General features: G+C 43.9%; 2 protein-coding genes across 2 annotated transcripts in view; both read left to right on the top strand.

The window, feature by feature from the left end:
- Positions 1-8,457, top strand: part of birc6 (baculoviral IAP repeat containing 6) — a 312,870-nt gene extending 304,413 nt beyond the window's left edge. Inside the window, 2 exon segments of the mRNA XM_038814802.1 lie at positions 2,862-2,996; positions 5,473-8,457. Coding sequence (XP_038670730.1) covers positions 2,862-2,996; positions 5,473-5,664 — 327 coding nt within the window. The 3' untranslated portion in view covers positions 5,665-8,457.
- A 6,525-nt stretch (positions 8,458-14,982) lies between these two features.
- The window catches only part of ttc27 (tetratricopeptide repeat domain 27), a 254,749-nt gene continuing 247,702 nt past the window's right edge, over positions 14,983-22,029 (top strand). Inside the window, exon 1 of the mRNA XM_038814813.1 lies at positions 14,983-15,171. Coding sequence (XP_038670741.1) covers positions 15,084-15,171 — 88 coding nt within the window. The 5' untranslated portion in view covers positions 14,983-15,083. The remainder of the gene's footprint in view (positions 15,172-22,029) is intronic.

The following is a 22,029-nucleotide window of genomic DNA, read 5'->3' on the forward strand; positions in this document are numbered from 1 at the left end:
GGCAGCACGGTGGCACAGTGGTTAGCACTTCTGCCCCACGGCGCTGAGGTCCCAGGTTCGATCCATGCTCTGGGTCACTGTCCGTGTGGAGTTTGCACATCCTTTCTGTGTCTGCATGGGTCTCACCCCCACAACACGAAAGATGTGCAGGGTCGGTCGATTGGACACGCTAAATTGCCCCTTGGAAAAAATGAATTGGGTACTCTAAATTTAAAAGTAAAAGGTGAAGAATGGATTTTAACCAGCGGCAGAGGAACTACTTGTTAGCCTGCAACTGGCTTATCAATGGGCAATATCACATGAGCTAAGCTTCTAGCCTTTGAAACGTTTTAATATCACATTTCTAGGTTCGCAACTCAGTCTGCTGTTCAAACCCCAGCCTGTAAGCATCAAAGCAGGATTCCAGGCTGACCAACAGCCTGCATCGAATCTAAGTCCTGTTGAGTCTGCTTCTTTGGAAGATTCCTGCCATTGCCTGCTGACAGACCCAAGTCTCTGTCTATCAGCCCCAACAAGTTTAAAGGAATTCAGCAGATCCCACTTCAGTTAGCTGAACCCATTTGAACTGTAGCTCCCCACTGTACTCTGACAATCATATGAACCGATGTCCATATCCATGGCTATTTTTCTAAAAGTTATTCATCGTTGTAAAAACTCCTCTTTCCTATTTTCTCCTTTTTTGTGTGAATGAGGTTGTGACCGTTCTCTGGGTTTGAATGTGTGAATAAACTATACTTTTGATTTAACTTCAGAGAGTTTGCAGCGAATCACTTAAAAATCACTGCACTTGTTTAAATATTGTACATTTAGAATACAATTCGATGCGTACTAACGGACAGTAGAAATAGCGAGAATGAGGCACTTCAATGTGACCTGTGTTATTGAGGGGCTTGGTGTAAACAATAACATGCAAATATAAAGTGATTTATTTGGGTCGCCATTTAGGATGAAAACTGGTGACATTACAAATTGAACTTGCCTGGCCATTTTTAATTCCATTAAATCTGTCTACAATTATTTATTTTAACATCTCTAGGGCAGCTGACTGTTCTGCTAGTTGCTGGAATAGATTGAAGAGCATGTGTTGCTGACTTGCATCTTAATTGCCTATCCTGTGGACAGGGGAGTCTGGGGGTGTGCCTCACCTTCCCTCTCTCTGTGCCTTATGACGAAAGCTAGATTATGTGGAGTTTGGGGCAAATATACAGATTCATGCTGTGCCAACATTTATAAGGGCCCACTTATCAATTTCAGTGGTCTGCCTGAGCCTTCTGAATATGGCAGCATTGAGCCTTGACCAAAGTAAATCTATTGATAAAATTGTCCTTTATTACAGTAATGAACAGCTAATATGCGGATTATTTTGATTATTCCATGATAGTTTATGGAATGCAATCTTTGTAGGTGCATATGTGAATTGATAGGGTAGTTAGTTCAACTACATTGGCTATTATGAACTAGCTATGGTGGAGGATTTAAATGTTCTTAAGATTCAGTTTTTAAGCACTGGATAAACATTCAAGCATGAACCATTTTTCTGATACCCAATAACAATTTATATTACCAAGTAATATACATATATATAATTATAATCCAGTTTACTAATGAGACAGTGGTTTAGGAGTGCTGAATATGTCAAAAATTTAATGGTTACTTTGTGCGCTTTGCTGGTTCTGAGTTAAACCAACAGAAGGTGGTGATTTGAATAATAGTACTATTCACAGTGATACTGGACTACAGAGCAGTCAAAGATGTGCAGTTTAATCAGAGGAACAGGCAAAAGTCTCTGGACAGATTCTGTGAAAACCAGTCTGGACAGATTCTGTGAAAACGAGACTGGCCTGGGAATCCTTGACACCTCCTCTCTTCCCCCCCCCCCCCCCCAAAAAAAAATTGTCAGTAGTGGCCTTCATTCATACATTTGCTACTGGGGAATCCGATCTTGTAGCCTGCACCTCCTTGGAGTCCTCAAAGCCAATGCATGGCAATGTCATTGCTGCAAATAGGCAAAATCCAGATATAAGGAGGGGGGCGGGGCTCTAGCCAAAGTGGGAAGTGGTCTAGAAGAACCTGAGGCAACATTCAAAAACAATAAAAATAGCGGGCACTTCCCAGTGGGCAATGCAAAGAGTTGGATGTGAACCAAGTCTGGAAAACAGACCCTGCATGTTAAACAACACAATGCATGGTTGTGATGACGTGAATCAAGCTTCAGTGTAATATTCTGAGTGTTTTTGTGGTTTGTGATGATTTGATTTTATAAATGAGAGATCCCTTGCCAAGCCAGCTTGTTAGCAGCATGGTGATGTGCAATGCACCTTATTTTCTTGTTGATCGCTTTCATTATGAGAAAATGCAAGGTCAAAGAAAAGCGTAAAAAGAAAGCTGAGAAATAGCTGGGAGAAGAAATGAAATGAAAATTGCTTATTGTCACGAGTAGGCTTCAATTAAGTTACTGTGAAAAGCCCCTAGTCGCCACATTCCGAAGCAAGCCAATAATCATTTCACAAAGCTCCTTTTCTTTAACAACCTAATATTGTTGTAAAATGGGGAAAACTGACTGCTATGAATGCACTCGAATATGGAGCTTATTAAAAAAATAATACAATAGTGGAGCTTCTAATGCAAACACCTACTGGAATTAAATGGGAAATAACTATTCCAACAAGAAGACAGTGATTTAGATCAATAGGAACTTCTCACATCTCTGCTGTTCATGACGAATCTCCTTGAGGATGTTACTTATTTGTCTCTCGATGGGATCCCTCTGGTTGTATTATTGGTCTGGTTGTATTATTGCTGTGTAATGTTTCTCCCAAGTGTGTGATGTTTTACCTTTGCTCTGAATCTCTTTGTTCCAGGTCATACACAAACATTTTTACTTGAAGAGAGCTGAAGTTATGGCCCAGTGTGAAGAGTGGATTGCCGATATTCAACAGTATAGCAGCGACAAGCGGGTTGGCAGGACCATGTCTCATCATGCAGCTGCTTTGAAGGTAGGGCTGCCTAAATTAATTACATCTACATACAGCTTTAGCAAAACCTTTCCTTACACTTTACTGCAAAATTGTGTTTGGTATGCGAGAGTCTTTGGCCAGGTCAACATTTATTGCCCACCCTTAATTACACTTTACTATCTCCCTGGCTGCCTCCCTCTTTCTAAGCTGCTGTGCAAGCATTCTGCTGGCCTTCTCTCCGTGCTCATAGATCGCTCCCCTCACCTTTCACAGCTGCTCCACCGCCCTCCCCGTAGTTAACAAGCCAAACTCCGCCTGTAGCCTCAGCCATTCCCTTAAAAGTTCAACCTCTGGGGTCTCCGCATACCTCCAATCGATCTGTAGTATCTCCTTTACCAGTCGGTCCATCTCTGCCCTGTCCACCTTCTTCCTATGGGCCCGTTAGCGATCAGCTCCCTTCTGACCACCGTCATCAGTGCTTCCCAGACCACCGCTGCTGAAATTCCCCCCGTGTCGTTGACCTGCAGGTAGTTCTGGATACATTTCCTCAGCCGCTCGCACACCCCTTCGTCAGCCAAAAGTCCTACATCTAACCTCCATTGCGGGCGCTGGTTACTGTCTTTACCAACCTGCAGGTCAACCCAGTGTGGAGCATGGTCTGAGATTGTGATTGCCGAGTACCCCGTGTCCATCGCCCCTGCCAGTAAGCCCCTGCTCAAAATGAAGAAATCGATCCGGGAGTACACTTTATTATGCACGTGTGAGTAGAAGGAGAACTCCTTCACCCTCGGCTGCCCAAATCTCCATGGATCCACCCCCCCATCTGCTCCATGAACCCTTTTAGTTCCTTTGCCATTGCTGGAAGCCTGCCTGCTTTCGAGCTTGACTGGTCCAAGCGAGGGTCAATAACTGTTTTGAAGTCCCCTCCCATGACCAACCTGTGCGGATCCAGGTTGGGTATCTTCCCCAGCATCCTCTTTATAAACTCCACATCATCCCAATTTGGCGCATACACGTTTACTAATACCACCTGCACCCCCTCCAGTTTCCCACTGACCATAATGTACCGACCTCCTATATCCGAGACTATTCTACCCGCTTCAAACACCACCCGCTTATTGATCAGGATCGCGACCCCGCTAGGCTTTAAATCCAGTCCCAAGTGCAAGACCCGACTGACCCAGCCTTTCCTCAATCTAATCTGGTCAGTTACTCTAAGGTGCGTCTCCTGCAACATTACCACGTCCGCCTTCAGTCCCCTAAGATGCGCAAACACTTGTGCCCTCTTGACCGGCCCATTTAACCCTCGAACATTCCAGGTGATCAGCCTAGTTGGGGGGCTCATTGCCCCCCCAATCGCAGATCAATCATCCCCTTTTTTGGGCCCGCCTCCAGCCCATGCTCCGCGCCTCCACCGGTCCAACCCCAGGCAGCCTCTGCCACCAACCTTCTCTGTCCCTTCGCCCAAGTCCCTCCCTTGTCAGCAGAACATTCGCGGCTTCCTCGCGAGTGTTCTGTGAGCCCTGTCCACCTCCAAGGGTCGGGAGAATGTCCCCTCCCCCAGCAGCTTCTCGAACATACCCGCTATGAATGCCCCAGCGTCCACTCCTTCGGACTCCTCCGGGAGCCCAACGATTCTCAAGTTTTGCCGGCGGGACCTGTTCTCTGGGTCCTCCACCTTCTCCAGGAGTTTCTTCTGCTGGTCTCTCAGAATCCCCACCTCCAACTCCACCGCAGTTTGATGCTCTTCCTGCTCAGCCAGCGCCTTCTCTACTTTCTGGATCGCCCGATCTTGGCCGTCCAATCTAAGCTCCAGCCGCTCAATTGACCCTTTTATCGGGTCCATGCAGTCCAGTTTCTGCTTAGCAAAGCCTTCCTGAATAATTTGCATCAGCATCTCCGTTGATCGCTGGTTCGACAAACCAGAGGTCGGGTCCTCCGCCATGCTGTCTCCTGCTGCAGCTTCAGCCCAAAGCCTTCTCTGTCTTTCTGTTTCTGTCTTTAAGAGCACTTCTAGTCCTTCTCTCCATGCACCGAAGTGGGAATTCAGTACACAATTGCCTCTGTCATCAGTTTTACAATTCAAGTCCGGTAGAAAATCGGGGGGAAAGGTCCAAAAGTCCGACCAAAGCGGGAGCCACTAAATGTGCGACTTACTCCTTCATAGCCGCCACCAGAAGTCCGATTTATTGATTTTTAAGGAATTAAAGATTTTTTAAACTTAATGAGCTGATTTAGCAACAGGAGAGTTCTCTGATTATTTTTCCGTAATATTCCATGTCGTTCCTGTCATCCTGATTGTGATCAATACCTGTCTAAATTAAATAGCCTTTTGTTGCTTTCAAACAAAATGGGAAGGAGAATGGATGGCATTTTTCACTTGAACCGTCCTGATTTCAGAAATTCCATTAATTATTTAGTTCGCTTTTTTGAGAATATTCAGAAAGAATATTACCAACTAAACATCTGTCACATACTTCCTTTCACTGCTAAGTGCTGTCTGATTATCTTTCAGCGGCATACTGCACAGCTACGTGAAGAGCTGCTGAAGCTTCCCTGCCCCGAGGGCCTTGAGCCAGAGTGTGATGAGACAGTGGAGAAAAATGACGAATCTGCAACTGGTGAAACAGAAGCTGCATCGCAGGGTGAAGAAAAGCCCAGCAGCAGCAGCAGCAGAGATCTCTCCCCTGGCGATGTCAAATTATGATCTGCATTGCGCGGACTTGAAAGACTCGAGGCTTTGAAGCACAAGCCAAACTTTGTCAATATTTGTATGTAAGAAGCTAATTATGTAATAGGTAATAAAATTGAACTATGCTATGCCCTTAAAGGTAAAACCGTTTAAATCAATATGATCTTTTATTTACCTGTAAAAGAGTGTAAACTTTTTTGTGCTTTTATTTTTCAATTGTGACATAACCACTACATGGTATGTTTGAAAAAAATTGTTCATGTATACACTGATGACAAACTGATAAATCACTGATATAAGGGAAATACATTAGAATGTTTACCGAATGTTAATTTTCAGTTTTGCCCATTAGAGGACAGTTGTAACCAGGAATATATTGTCACCCTTATAGATACTTCGCTTATTTAAAAATACAGATCCTAGGTTGATAGCCCCCTTCATTCCCCCCCCCTTCCATCTTTTCCCTCCAAAATGATGTTTGGCCATATTCATTGCTCATATTAAATTTCTACAAACTCCTGTAACTTCAATAAAAGATGAATGGACATTCTATACAGCTACGATTGATTACTGGTACGTTAACAGTACTGTTAATTACTGATTTCATGAACGTTTTTATGATGAGTCTTAAATACATTTTTAATAAATATAACTTGCTTTGGTTCACATAAATGCATATTGGACTCTGAAGTTATGAAACACTGCGGGAATCAAATTGTATTGCATTTTGAGTATCCACTAACCTGGGGACAGACAAAGGAAAAACATTTGTTTCAGGTGTTTTGAGGTGACCGGCACATTGTTGCTATTCTTCCATATAGTGGTAGGATGTAGGTACGTGCAGCAAAATTCAAATCTCAATCATACACCTGGAGATACCAATTTGGCACTGTTCACAGAAATTGGACAGATTGTTCTGGGTGCTTCTTGTCCATTTTCTTCTGGCGGACTCGAGACTTCCTCAGATGTCTGAGAGACATTTTGTTCTAAAGCTGATTGAATAGTGCGTTTTACTTGCAAAAGGCACAAGAAAAACTATTGATGAATTACAGACCTAGTTTGTGAGGCTGTCTTAGGTCGCCAAGCAAAAGGAATGTCAGTTATTTTAATATGACTTGCCAATTAACCACAAGCACTAATGTATTACAGTGAGTTCATTATTGTTTTAGTACCAACCTATTGACCTTTTGGCAGCATTTTGCCTACTGTCAATTTGTATCTTTTCACTGGTATAAATCAAGCATAAGACTGTAATTATTCGGTGTTTATTCTAAAGGTTGTCAGGGTACATGAGCATCGGGGGTTGAGCCTGCAAGTGAATGGAGTGGTCAACACTACTTTAATCTGGACTAGGAGAAAGGCTTCTTATTAACAAAATCTTGTTTGGGGAAAGAGAAGACTTGGCAGATTTCCAGGGGCTTCTGGAATCAAATTATCTCCAGTAGGCTCGCTGAGTAAATCACAGAACATTACTGCCGCTAAATCAGTGAAGAAATGGAATTGGATTACCAAACAATGCTGTCCACTGATGCACTGTGATGTTTCTGAAATGATTCAAACAGTCAGAATATTTTGGAATGACTTAAATAGTTTGGTTGCCATAAATTCCCCTTAAAAGTTTGTAATCCCAACGGAGATTAAGGCAAGTGTATTTTGTGTCTTGACATTGCTGATATTCTGTATTTGTTCAAATATCATTTCAGTTCACCCATCCTAAAGTGTTCTGAAGATTATCAGCTATATCTTTAACTTAAATTTTACAGGTGTTGTTAGTCTCTTGGAAGACAACTTGCGTGGTCTCCCAATACGTTATATGAAACTACAAAACAACAGTGCAGACTAGTTAAGATGCACACACTAAGAAAACAAAGCCTACTACCCTCATTCAACAGGCAGCAAAATAACATTGGTGCCTGATGTGCATAGAAACAGGAGCATAATTTATTCACATACCTGGATCCCTCTGGACATATCTTACAGTGGGAGAGTTCTCTGCAAAATTAGGAATCTGAAAATTCAATCTGAAGGTGAACAACCAGATCTTAATTCCACCTGGAGTTGTCCCTTATATAAGCTCAGTTCAGCAATTGCTTATTTGGCATCGGAGGCTCTGCCCAACAACGAGCGATAAAAAGAGTCACAACAGCTATGCTCTAATTGGCAGAAATATCCTTGCCCAAACATTAGCCAGGGTCTAGTAAAATTACCGGATGAGACCGTGATCCAGGAAAATGATCTCCAGCTTATCATTTGAAGTTTACACACCAACATGGAATGACTTGATTCTCTAATCTGTGAAGCCATTTGGGTTCTATACGGTGCAAAAGGAGTTCCACCTGAGTCACACATTTAATTTAGTGACATGTCCTACGCTTGATCCAATAGTTTCCAGTATGGGTCATTCAAGATGACCAATTAAGTGTGACACGAGGGCAATGCTACACTGGCACTGCTGTGCCAGTCTACACTTGCACTCTTACTATTGTTGCACTGTCATTAAACTTCTGATTACAAACTGGATTAAGTTTTGTATGGCTCGTGTGAGGGATTTACAAGTTTCCCTCGTGTTGCATGCCAGATTAAGAGCACAAAATAAAGTGGGATGTACAGATAAATAACATGAAAAAGAAATTATCTGGAAAGTGCTAAATGATCTTGCAACTATAATATTGAGAATTTCTTCAGTATTGAAATGTCAAAATTGGTATTCTACATTTTGACTACTTCTTTAGTTGCCGACTCAATACTACACTTTTGTACATGATGTAGATTATCAAATGTTTTTAATAAATGCTATTGTATTGCAAAGCACAATGATGGCAGTGTGTCTGCAAATAAACAAAGTGCACAGTGGATGGATCAGTTGGTACTGTTCTCCCTGGTTAGAGATGAGTGTCTCAGGAAAGATTTCTTATGACACGATACAAGACCTAGTTTGGGAAAGCAATGAGATGTTGATGCAAGAGGTGTACTGTTGACATTGCATATCCAAAAAGGGGTTTGAAATTTTAATGTAGATACATTTATCTGCCAGTCCTTCAATTTTGACAATTCTCAGCCTAGGAGAAAGTTAAAGTCAACGCATAGAGTCTAGAGTGTAACTTGCAAAGATGCAGATGGTAGTACAGGAAATAACAACATAAACATTTCTTGTTAAATTAAGTAAATCAGGCATATTTTCAGAGGGTAATAGTTTATGATGAATATGTCCAGAAACCCTGGCAACTGGTTATATTAATCATTTTTAGAAAAAAAATATTTTTATTGGCATTTCTCACATTTATAAACAGTGGTTATATTAATCATGCTTGTGGGTCAACTGACATCTCATCTCTGCTCCAGTTAACGTACAGAGGAAGGGGAGTGGATTGCAGTCTCCCAATAGCCAGACCTGGTTACATTCTGTTTTTTCTAGCATATTTCAAAGCAAAGTCAATAAGGTGTTCTCAAGGGAAATTGTTTTCTGGACAACAAGAGGCAATGTAGACAAGGAAATCTGTGCATACTAAGAAAAAATTCTAATTCAAACCTCAAGATCCCAAGTCTGATAATCAGTCACTCGCCTTCATTGCTGGTCAAGCTGCCAATAGGGCAGAGAATTCAGTAATCCATTTCTTGTCCTAGGTCTCGAGGAAGTGTTCTCCTTGTTTAAAGATTTTCTTTGGTTCAGTTAGTGTTATTAATCTGAGTCTTGGCTTCTGATTTTGTTACTTTGTTATACCATAAAGCCATAAATCACGCTTCCTGAGTGTAGAAATACAAAGAATTTAGCACCATGTATTAACTTTTTGTACACCTTGCGTTCTTGAACAAATTTATGCAGAAGGAAAACTTGACAAAGCCACAAATTATACAATGGTGGTGGTAACAGCTATAATAAATTCTCTCTAAAAATGCCTTAAATTCAACATGTGGAGTAAATTTGCCAGTGAAAAACCAGGGGATAACGCTGAAAGGGAATGACAAGTTATATGAATAGAATATACAGCACCAATTCATCCAACCAGTCTATGCTCTGAACGTTCTCACCTAACCCTATCAAGATAACCCTTGATTCCATTCTCATATGCTTGTTCAGCTTTCCCTTAAATGAATCCATACTATTCATCTCAACTACTCTCATTGGTAATAATTTCCATTTTCTTACCACACTGGGTTAAAACAAAGTTTATTTTAAATTGCCTATTTGATCTCGGTGATCATTTTATAGTGGAGGCCTCTGTGGACGTGGATGCACTCTTCAAAAACTTCCAGAATATTAAAGACCTCCATTAGATCGTCCTACAGGTGATGGGAAATGAAGCACCACTTATTCATCCCTTCCCAATAGATATAATCTTGCAATTCTGGTATCCATGTAAATCTTTTTTGCATCCTGCCTAAGCCTCTAAATCCTTTTCATATGGTAACCAGAACCATACGCCCAACTGTGTTTTAACCAAGGTTTGATGCAAGTTTAGCATCCTTAGTTTTCAATTCCATCCCTCTAGAAATAATCTTTTTTGGGATAGCTTACCTTTTTTATGGCTGAGTAACCTGTGTCACTGTTTCAAGCGATTTGCGTGCTCTGAGATTCCTTTGCTACTCTATCCTATTTAGACCTTTATTTTTCTTCTCAATAACATCTTACACGTTGGTGAAATTATTTTTTGCATTTTGCCTCCTTGTAATTTGTTGTAGTTCTCCTCAGCCTATTTCCTCCAATTTAGTGTTGTCCGCACATTTAAAAATTGTTTTTGATTCCAAAGTCTAAATTGTTGGCATTAGTTGTGAAAAAGTAAAGCCACTGTTCATGAAAAAGGGCTTTTTCAAAATGTTTACAAATATTTAATACAGCAGCTCAAATCACGTTGAATTATGGTAACCAAATGCCTCCTGTACTTTTCCTAAACTATTGTCACCTTTTTATGAAACTTTAAAAAATATTTTATTTCTCTATGTTCTGATCTCCTCGTCTCAAGGCCGTGATGAGTCTGATTTAACAATTAATTCAGTGCTAGCTCAGCTCTATAGTCTTGGGAGTCACAAGGTTGTGGATTCAGGTGATTTAAATACATCATCCAGCATCAAAGTAAAATTCTGCAGGTTGTGGAGATCTGAAGTGAAAACATGAAATGCTGGATAAACTCAGGTTTTGAGCACAGAAATTGGCATGTCTTGCTGCAGCTGTATAGAACCTTGGGCCACTTTGAATTTAGTGTTCAATTCTAGTTGCCACACTACCAGAAGGATGTGGATGCTTTGGAGAGGATACAGAAGAGGTTTACCAGGATGTTGCTTGGCATGGAGGGCATTAGCTATGAGGAGAGGTGGGATAAACTTGGTTTGTTCTCTCTGGAACAACAAAGGTTGAGAGGAGACCGGATAGAAGTCGACAAAACTGAGGGGCATAGAGAGTGGATAGTCAGAAGCCTTTTCCCAGGATTGAAAAGTTAATTAGGGGACATGGGTTTGAGGTGTGATGAGTAAAATTTAGAGATGTGCGAGGCAAGTTTTGTTTTTTACACAAAGGATAATGGGCGCCTGGAACTCGCTGCCAGAGGAGGTGGTGGAAGCAGACACGATAGTGATGTTTAAGCGGCATCTTGATAAATATGTGAATAGGATGGGAATAGAGGGATACAGACCCCGGAAGTGTAGAAGCTTCTAGGTTAGATGGGCAACCGGGTCAGCACAGGCTTGGAAGGCCGAAGGGCCTGTTCCTGTGCTGTGCTTTTCTTTGCTCTGGTTTAGCTCACTGGGCTAAATCACTGGCTTTTAAAGCAGGCCAGCAGCACGGGTCAATTCCCGTACCAGCCTCCCCGAACAGGCGCCGGAATGTGTTGACTAGGGGCTTTTCACAATAACTTCATTGAAGCCTACTCGTGACAAGTGATTTTCATTTTAATTTTTCATTTCTTTGTCTGGCAGCATCTATAGAGAGAGAAACAGTTTGGAGCCCAATATGACAAAAATGATGTTCTGAAGAAGAGTCACATTGGACTCGAAACATTAACTCTGTTTCTCCCTCCATAGATGCTGCCAGACCTGTTGAGTCTTTCCAGCATTTTCTGTCTTTATTGCATAATCTGGTCACTCAGATAGGTATACGATTGGGAGTAATATAAACAGAAACATTTCATCATCACTTTAAAAAAAAATATCTTTAGTAAGAAAAGTTTCATTTTAACGATAAAAAACAATAACATACACCAAATACCATTAATAGTAATTTCCCCTACAAGAACAAACAAAACTTAACAGAAATCAAACTGCTCCCCACCTCCCCAGACGGTAAATAACTCCCTGAAAAAAGAAATGAAAGGCTGCCATCTCGAGGAGAACCCTTCCACCGACCCCCTCATTGTGTACTTGACCTTCTCACAATACAAAAATTCCATTAGATCACAGCCCGACCAAGGCACTGGGCAGCGCCTGGGACCTCCACCTGAGCAGAACTAGTCTCCAGGCTATCAATGAGGCAAAGGCGAGGACATCTGCCTTCAGCACCAGCGAGTCCGAAACACCAAAAATGGCCACCAACGGACAAGGCTCCAACTGAATACCCAGAATCCCTGTTGTCTGTAAAACTTAATTACTCAAAACGTTTTTCCCAGATATGTTTTGGTGAGGCAAATAGGACAACACAAGTATATAATTCATCCAAGTGTATTTAAGTAAAACAGTTACCTTTAAATTATCCCACTAATAACAATTCCAAGATTCTCCCCTACTAGACCACTCCCCCACCATACACACTGACCCCCTAAAACGGGAAGTCAAATAGTAGTCCATCAGTCAGCATGGTTTTACGAAGGGTAAATCATGTTTGACTAATTTGCTAGAGTTCTTTATAGATGCAAAAGCCACGTAGATAATGGGGATCCTGTAGATGTGGTACATCTATACGTACAGAAGGTTAATTCACAAGGTTAGATCACATGGGGTAAGGGGTAATTTATTAACTTGGACAGAAGACTGGCTGATGGACAAAAGATAGAGTTGGGATAAATGGATCTTTTTCTGGGTGGCAAGATGTAACTATTGGGGTGTAACAGGGTTCAGTCCTTGGGCGCCACCTATTTACAATCTATAGTAATGACTTGGATACAAGGATAGACAGTTATATAGCTAAATATTCAGATGACACTAAAATAGGCGGGACCGTAAGTTGCAGTGAGGAAATAAGAATTTTACAACTGGATATAGATAGGTTAGGTGATTGCGTCAAAATGTGGCAGATGGAGTTTGACGTGGATAAGTGCGAGGTTCATTTTTGGTCGCAAAAATGGGAAGGCTACTTATTAATTAAATGTGGAGAGACTTTGGGGTGCTCCGGTGCAGAGGGATCTGGGCGTCCTTGTGCATGAGTCACAGAAAACGAGCATGCAGGTGCAGCAGATAATAAAGAAAATGGATTGTTGGCATTTATAGCAAAAGGAATAGAGATTAAAGGTAAGAAGTGTTGCAACTCTGCAAGGCATTGGTGAGACTGTACCTGCAGAATTGGGCACAATTTTGGTCCCCTTAATTGAAGGATATCATGGCATTGGAGGCAATTCATAGGAGGCTCACTGGGTTGATTCCAGAGTTGAGGGACTTGTCTTATGAAGAGAGACTGAACAGTTAGGGTGACACGGTGGCTCAGTGGTTAGCACAGCTGCCTCACGGAACCAGGAACCGGGTTTGAGCTTGGCATTCGAGAACAAGAGGTCATTGTCCCAGGATAATGGTAGCAAATTTAAAACCATGCTGTAAACATCTATGACTCTAAGATGAGGAGAAACTACTTCTCCCAAAGGGTTGTGAATCTGTGGAATTCGCTATCCAAGAGTGTGGTGGATGCTGGGACAGTGAGTAATTTTAAGGAAAAGTTAGACAGATTTTTAATTAATGGGTTGAGGGGTTATGGAGAATGAGCAGGTCTCACACATACTTTCTCCCTCAGACTCTCTCCCTCTCACACACTCTCTTAAATATTGCCTCTCACTCACACAATCTTGCCTTTCACTTGCTCTCTCACATACTCTCTCAGACTCACTATCTTGCAAGCACTCGTTTAAATACTCACTTTCTCACTCTCACACTCTTAGATTCTCTCTTACGCTCACACTCTGTTACTTTCTCACACTCTCACAGACACCCTCTTACTCTTACACACACTCACACCCTCTCAATCTCACACACTATCACACACACACATACACTCTCACACTCACAATCGTTCTCTCACACTCACATACACGCATACACTCATACACTACCTCACACTATCTTTCATACACTTGCTTCACTCTCACACACTCCCTCACACTCTCACTTTCTTACTCTCTTACACACTCTCACTCTCCCTTAAATGTGCACACACTATCTCTCATACACACTGACACACATATTCACACTCACACAACTGTCTCTCACACACACACTCTCACCCTCACACACTAACTCTCACACACACACACTCTGACACTTATTCTCACACTCTCATTCTCACATACTCTCATTCTCTCACCCTCTCATTCTCACACTCATTCTCACACACTCATTCTCACACACACTCATTCTCACACACACTTTCTCTCATTCACATGCTCTCATTCTCACATACTCTCATTCTCACATTCTCTCACCCTCTCATTCTCACACTCTCTCTCATTCTCTCACACACTCATTCTCACACTCTCATTTTCACACTCTTGCATTCTCACTCATTCATTTTCACTCATTCTCACTCATTCACTCTCATTCTCATACTCTCATATCTCGCACACTCATTCGCACTCACTCTCATTCTCTCCCTCACATTATCACACTCACACACACATTCTCTCATTCTCACTCTCTCTCACACACACATATTCACTCATTCTCACTCGTTCTCTCTCTCACTCACTCTCTTACACACTCTCTCACTCACTCTCACAAACACTCTCATTCTCACACTCATTCTCTCATTCTCACACTCAATCATTCTCAGACACTGTCTCACTCTCATTCGCTCTCTTTCTCACTCGTTCTCTCACTCTCATACACACACCCTCTTTCTCTTTCTCACACACACTCTCTCACTCACTCTCCACACACTCACTCTCTCGTTCCCTCTCTCTCATTCTCTCTCACACTCACTGTCTCACATCCTCTCACTCTTTCTCATTCTCTCTCTTTCTCATTCTCTCTCTCTCTCATTCTCTCTCTCTCTCACACTCATTCTCTCTCTCTCACATTCTCTCTCACATACACTCTCTCTCTCATTCTCTCTCTCACACACACTCTCTCTCATTCTCTCTCTCACACACATTCTCTGTCTCTCACACACTCCCTCCCTCTCTGTGCTGTCAATCACAGCCCTTACCCAGGATGCCCTGACTGGCTGTCATGGCGGTTGTTTAGTGCGGCTGGGAGGCAGCACATGGAGAGCGGGGCTGAGTGACCGGCAGCAGGACGCTCACACCATGGAGGCCGTGGAGCTGTCGGTGCTGCGGGGATTCCGGAGCCAAGCTGGAGCCGGGCGCTGGGAGCAGGAGGCAGCCGGAGGAGGAGGTAAACCCGGGAGAGGATCCCGGACCGGACCCCCCCCCCCCCCCCATACATATACCCCCCCATACACACACACACACCCCCATACACACACACACCCCCATACACTCACCCCATACACAACCCCCCATACCCAGACCCCACCACACACCCCCCCATACACCACCCCCCCATACACACACACCCAGACCCCCCATACACACACACCCCCCATACACATCCTCCCATACACACCCCTCATACACACACACACACCCATACACACACACACACCCATACACTCACCCCCCATACACACCCCATACACAACCCCCCATACCCAGACCCCACCACACACCCCCCCATACACATCACCCCATACACCACCCCCCCATACACACACACCCAGACCCCCCATACACATCCTCCCATACACACCCCTCATACACACACACCCCCCATACACACCACCCCCATACACATCCCCCCATGCCCCCCCCCATACACATCCCCCCATGCCCCCCCCCATACACATCCCCCCCATACACCCCCTATACACACCAGACCCCCATACAACCCTCCATACCCAGATCCCTCCCCATACTCCACCCCCCAGACCCCCCCCATACACCACCCCCCCCAGACCCCCCATACACCACCCCCATACACATACACCCCCCCCAGACCCCCATACACCTCCCCCCCCATACACCACCTGTCATACGTACATCCCACATGCACACACCCCCATACACCACTCCCCAATACATACATCCCCATATATACACCCCCCGTACAAATTTTCATTTCAGTTCATATACACCCACACACATCTCCCCCATACGCCTCCCCCCATACACACATCCCCATACGCATCCCCCCATACACACCCCCCATACACACACACCCCATACACACACACCCCATACACACACCCCCCATACACACACCCCCCATACGCATCCCCCCATACGCATCCCCCCATACGCATCCCCCCATGCGCACTCCCTTCATGCGCACTGCCCTACACAACCCCCATACACACCCCTCATACATGCTCCCCCCATACACACACCCCCATACACACACACACACACACACACCCTTCTCCCCCCCCCCCCTAATCCTGGACACCATGTCATGGACACCCCTCCGGCCCCCCCCCCCCCCCCCCCCCCCCCCCCCCCGCATCAATTGGCCAGGAAGAACGAGGTGACACAATATACAACAAAGGACATAATTTTAAAGATTTTTTTAAACCTGAGGTTATCTGGAAACCATTGAAGTTGGCAGGTTGGATAGGGAAGGTAATTAAAAAGGTGTGCAGACTCCTGGGTTTATCAGTCAAAAAAGTTATGGTGAACCTTAATAAAACTGGTTCAGCCTCAGCTGCAATGCGGGGTGCAGTTCTGGATTCTCCTCTTTGTGAAGCATGTGGAGACATCGGCAAAGGTGCAGAAAGAAGTTAACAGAATGGTCCCAGGATTGAGGCACTTCAGTTACGAGGAAGACTGGAGAAGCTGTGGTTGTTCTTGAAGAAGAGAAGGTTCAGAGGCGATATTAAATCATGAGGGATCAGGACAGAGACCAGAGGGCTCCAATTTCTTTTTGCCTTTTCCAATTAAGGGGCAGTTTTGTGTGCCACCTATCCTGTGGGGGTGAGACCTATGCAGACACGGGAGAATGTGCAAACTCCACTCGGACAGTGACCAGAGGCTGGCATCGATACCCGGGTCCTCGGCACCGTGAAGCAGCAGTGCTAACCACCGTGTCACCGTGCCGCCCCACAACTACGATTTAAAGGTGAATGACTAAAGAACTTTGAGAGAACATTCTTTATGCATGATGTGGAGATGCCGGCGTTGGACTGGGGTAAGCACAGTAAGAAGTCTTACAACACCAGGTTAAAGTCCAACAGGTTTGTTTCAAACACGAGCTTTCGGAGCGCAGCTCCTTCCTCAGGTGCAGCAAGTGGTTCATATCTCGAAATGAACTAGAAGAGACACAAAAAGGGCGATTTCAAAACAAAAGATGACCATTTGGCACCACTTCAGCTGCGGCATTGTTCCAACGGACTATGGTGAAATTTTAAGCGGGATAAACGAGTCCAGTGTTACCTGGATTACATCTTGGATACTGGGAAGAACCAGGAAGAACATCTCCGTAACATGCATGTCACACTTCAGAGATTGGAAGATTTTGTGTTAAATGCCTGAAAAGACAAATGAGTATTTTTGCAATCTTCAATCAAATATCTGGGGCATGTGATTGATACCAAGGGACTGCATAAGTCGCCTTCTAAGGTCAAAGCTATTATCAAGGCATCCTCACCTCAGAATGTTAACCAACTTCAATCTTTCTTATGCTTACTAATTACGACAGAAGGTCAGTCCCATATCTGGCGACTATTTTAAAACATAATTTACTGTGTCACAATAAAAAGTGGAAGTGGAGGATCAGTGTGAGAAAGCTTTCGTGAAAGCCAGGGAGGCACTGCTCAAGTCAGAAGTCCTGACACATTTTGATCCGAATCTATCTGCAGTTGGCATGTGACACATCACCCTCGGGGTTGGGGCGGTGGTTTCCTCCTTCATGCCTACAGGTGAAGAGAAGCCGATTGCCTTTGCACCCAGAGCAGAAAGCAATTATGTGGCGAAAGAAGCCCCAGGAATCATCTTTGGGATAAAACAAATCAATTCCTGCAAGGGAGGAAATTCACATTATTGAAGGACCATCATCCATTAATGACAATTTTTGGACTATCACTGGCAGCGAGCAGAATTCAGATATGTTGTCAGCGCACACGTATACTATCAGGTATCATCAGACTAAGAACAAAGAAAACTACAGCACAGGAACAGGCCCTTCGGCCCCTCCGTGCCGACCATGCTGCCTGACAACTAAAATCTTTCACACTTCCTGGGTCCATATCCCTCTATTCCCATCCTATTCATGTATTTGTCAAGATGCCCCTTAAATGTCACTATCGTCCCTGCTTCCACCACTTCCTCCGGCAGCGAGTTCCAGGCACCCACTACCCTCTGTGTACAAAAACTTGCCTCGTACATCTCAAATCAAGTCAAAGCCTTCATGGTAATGCAGGTGGGCTTTCCTGACTACTCTTACCAGATAGTTTGTCGCTAAGTAGTTAGTGAGGAAATAGCTTCTACTTCGAGCAGGTAGATAATACTCCAGTAATCGCAGAACAAGTGCAGAAGCACACCCGAAGTGATGCAGTACAAGGTGATGGACATGCTGCTTCGAGACAAGACCTCAGGAGTAAGGCCGGAGTTTAAGCAGTATTCCAACCCAAAGATGTGAGTTATCCATACAGGCAGGATGTCTCCTCTAGGGACTGAGGATCATCATTCCACCACTATTATAGAAACGTGTATTGAACCAGTTACATAAAAGCCAGTGTGGTATTGAGAGAATGAAGGAGTTAACAATGAGCTATTTCTCGGGTCTGATTTAGATGCCGAAATAAAGGTGAAGGCGGGAATGTGCCCGTCTTGCACGAAAGTGTAAAACATGCCTCCTTTAATGCCATTCCATCCATGGGAATTGCCAGAAGAGGCTTGACAACGGGTGCACGTTGATGGCGCAGGGCTGTTTGAGGGGTGCATGTTCCTCATTCCAGTCGATGCTCATTCAAACTGGCCAGAAGCTGCCATCATGAAATCAAGGTAATGGGAAATGACAGTTGAGAGATTGGGAGAAATTGGCACCAGATTAGGTTACCCTGAACAATTGGTGAGTGATAACGAACCACAATTCGTATCTCAAGAGTTTGAAAAATTCTTGCAGGAGAACGGAATACAACACGTCAGGCCTGCACTGTACCACCCTGCTATGGACGGACTAGCAGAACGTTTTGTGCAAACGATGAAGCGCACGTTAATGGTAACCAGAGAACTGGGTTTGTTGACTAAACGCTGGAGTCAATCCCAGCTCATGTACAGAAATACTGTTCACTCAGCAGCTCAGTTTTTCAGGTGCTACTGATGATTTAAAGATCAACTATATTCAACTCACTAAAATCACAAAAGATTTCCGAAACCGACCAAACCCGAGGCAACGCAATCTGAAGGAGGCACACGGATGCAACATTTGGATCGACAAGAACCAAGCCGCCAGAGGCAGAAACGCCAGAGAGGCGATCTCGAAGTCCATAGGCAGGCAGTGCAGGAATCTCCTGTGGCCATTCCCCTGCAGAACGGATATACCGATTTGGATACTGTGAGAGGAATGATCTCTCGGGAGCAAAAGCCAAACTCGTGGCACCCGAGTTGGTTCAACTGCAAAGGGGAGGGGTAAAAAGTGTGAGAATTCAAAAGCTATAGGGGATTTAATCGTAATGGGAATGGGTAGGCGTTTATGTGGCCGCAAATGAGTCTCCAGGGTGGTATGTTGCTTCCCTGGTGCTAGGATCAAGACTGTCTCGGAGCAGTGACAGGACGTTCTGGAGGGGAGGGTGAACAGCTAGTGGTCATGGTGCACATCAGTACCGACAACTTGGATTAAAAAAAGGGATGAGGCCCTGCAAGCAGAATATAGGGAGTTAGGAAGAAAGTTGAGAAGTTGGACCTCGGAGGTAGTGATCTCAGGATTACTACCTGTGCCACGTGCTAGTCAGAGAAGAAAGTAGTAAGATGTATTGGATGAGGAGATGGTGTGAAGGTGGGGGGGGGGGGGTTCAGATTCATGGGGCATTGGACCGGTACTGAGGGTCCTGCACAAACTGGACGAGCTACACCTGGGCAGGACCGGGACTGACGTCCGGGGAGGGGGGTCCTCGAGCATTGGGGAGGGTTTAAACTAATATGGCAGGGGGAATGGGAGCCTATGTAAGGATTCAGAGCAGGGGAATCAAGAACAAGAGAAATGGACAGAAAGGAGGGTAAGAAAAGTGATAGGCAGAGAAATCAAGGGCTTGTAAAAAGTAGTGAGTGTGGGACAAGGAACGTTAAAAGGACTAGCCTAAAGGTTTTGTACCTGAATTGGATTGGATTTGTTTATTGTCACGTGTACCGAGGTACAGTAAAAATATTTTTCTGCAAGCAGCTCAACAGATCATTAAGTACATGGGAAGAAAAGGGAATAAAAGAAAATACATAATAGGGCAACACAAGATATACAATGTAACTACAAAAGCACTGGCATTGGATAAGCATACAGGGTGTAGTGTTAATGAGGTCAGTCAATAAGAGGGTCATTTAGGAGTCTGGTGACAGTGGGGAAGAAGCTGTTTTTGAGTCTGTTCGTGCGTGTTCTCAGACTTCTGTATCTCCTGCCCGATGGAAGAAGTTGGAAGAGTGAGTAAGCCGGGTGGGAGGGATCTTTGATTATGCTGCCCACTTTCCCCAGGCAGCGGGAGGTGTAGATGGAGTCAATGGATGGGAGGCAGGTTCGTGTGATGGACTGGGCGGTATTCACGACTCTCTGAAGTTTCTTGCGGTCCTGGGCCGAGCAGTTGCCATACCAGGCTGTGATGCAGCCCGATAGAATGCTTTCTATGGTGCATCTATAAAAGTTGGTAAGGGTTAATGTGGACATGCCAAATTTCCTTAGTTTCCTGAGGAAGTATAGGCGCTGTTGTGCTTTCTTGGTGATAGCGTCGTAAGTGGACCAGGACAGATTTTTGGAGATGTGCACCCCTAGGAATTTGAAACTGCTAACCATCTCCACCTCGATCCCGTTGATGCTGACGGGTGTACTTTGCTTCCTGAAGTCAATGACCAGCTCTTTAGTTTTGCCGGCATTGAGGGAGAGATTGTTGTCGTTACACCACTCCACAAGGTTCTCTATCTCCCTCCTGTATTCTGAATCGTCGTGATGAATGCGCAGAGCATTTGAAATAAAATGGATGAATTAGTTGCGCAGATAGATGTAAAGGGGTATGATATAATTGGGATTACAGAGACATGACTCCAAGGTGACTAAGGATGGGATCTAAACATTGAGTCTATTCCGTTCTCAGGAAGGTCAGACAGAAAGGAAAAGGTGGTGGAGTTACATTGAAGATATTGATACAATATTGAGGAAAGATATTTGTACAAATGATATGGAATCTGTCTGGGTCGAGTTAAGAAACATCAAGGGGGAAAAACATTTTGTGGGGGTGGTGTACAGTCCACCAAACTGCAGTGGTAATGTTGGGAATAGCTTCAGACAGGATATCAGAAATACATGTGCTGAAGGAACATCTGTGATTGTGGGTGACTTTAATCTGCATATAGATTGTGTGACTCAACTTAGTCAGAGTAAAATGGAGGGATTTCTGGATGTACGGGGTGGTTTTCTGGACCAGTATGTTGAGGACCCAACAAGGGTCCCCACCCAGTTCCTTGGCGTGGCTGGGGGATCTACTGGAGTTCTTGCATCTTGAGAAGGTGAAATTTGTCCTAAGGGGGGGCAGATGAAGGGTTCCACAAGAGATGGGGTTTGTTTATTTCTCATTTCAGAGAGCTGGTTACCGTCAACTGTTGTGGGGGTGGTTGGTGCCGGGGTTTATTGTATTGGGGTGTAATGTTTTGTAAAATATAAAAATGCAAAAAACATGAATAAAAATACTTTTTTCTAAAAAAGCGAAAGGTCCCACCAACTGCAATGTAATAATAACAAGATAATGTGGAGTTTATACATTTTCCCCGTGTCTGCGTTGGTTTCACCCCCACAACCCAAAGATGTGCAGGTTAGGTGGATTGGGCACGCTAAATTGCCCCTTAATTGGAAAAAAATAATTGGGTACTCTCTTTTTATAAAAAATTTTTTAAATGTTTTTTTAAATAAATAAATAATAACAAGATAATTTGTTTTAGAGAGGGATGTAACTGTCAGAAGCAAGAAAATGTAGAGACATTTAGCGAAATTTCCTTTCAG

This window comes from Scyliorhinus canicula, chromosome 1 (assembly GCF_902713615.1).
Source record: "Scyliorhinus canicula chromosome 1, sScyCan1.1, whole genome shotgun sequence".
Classification (NCBI taxonomy): domain Eukaryota; kingdom Metazoa; phylum Chordata; class Chondrichthyes; order Carcharhiniformes; family Scyliorhinidae; genus Scyliorhinus; species Scyliorhinus canicula.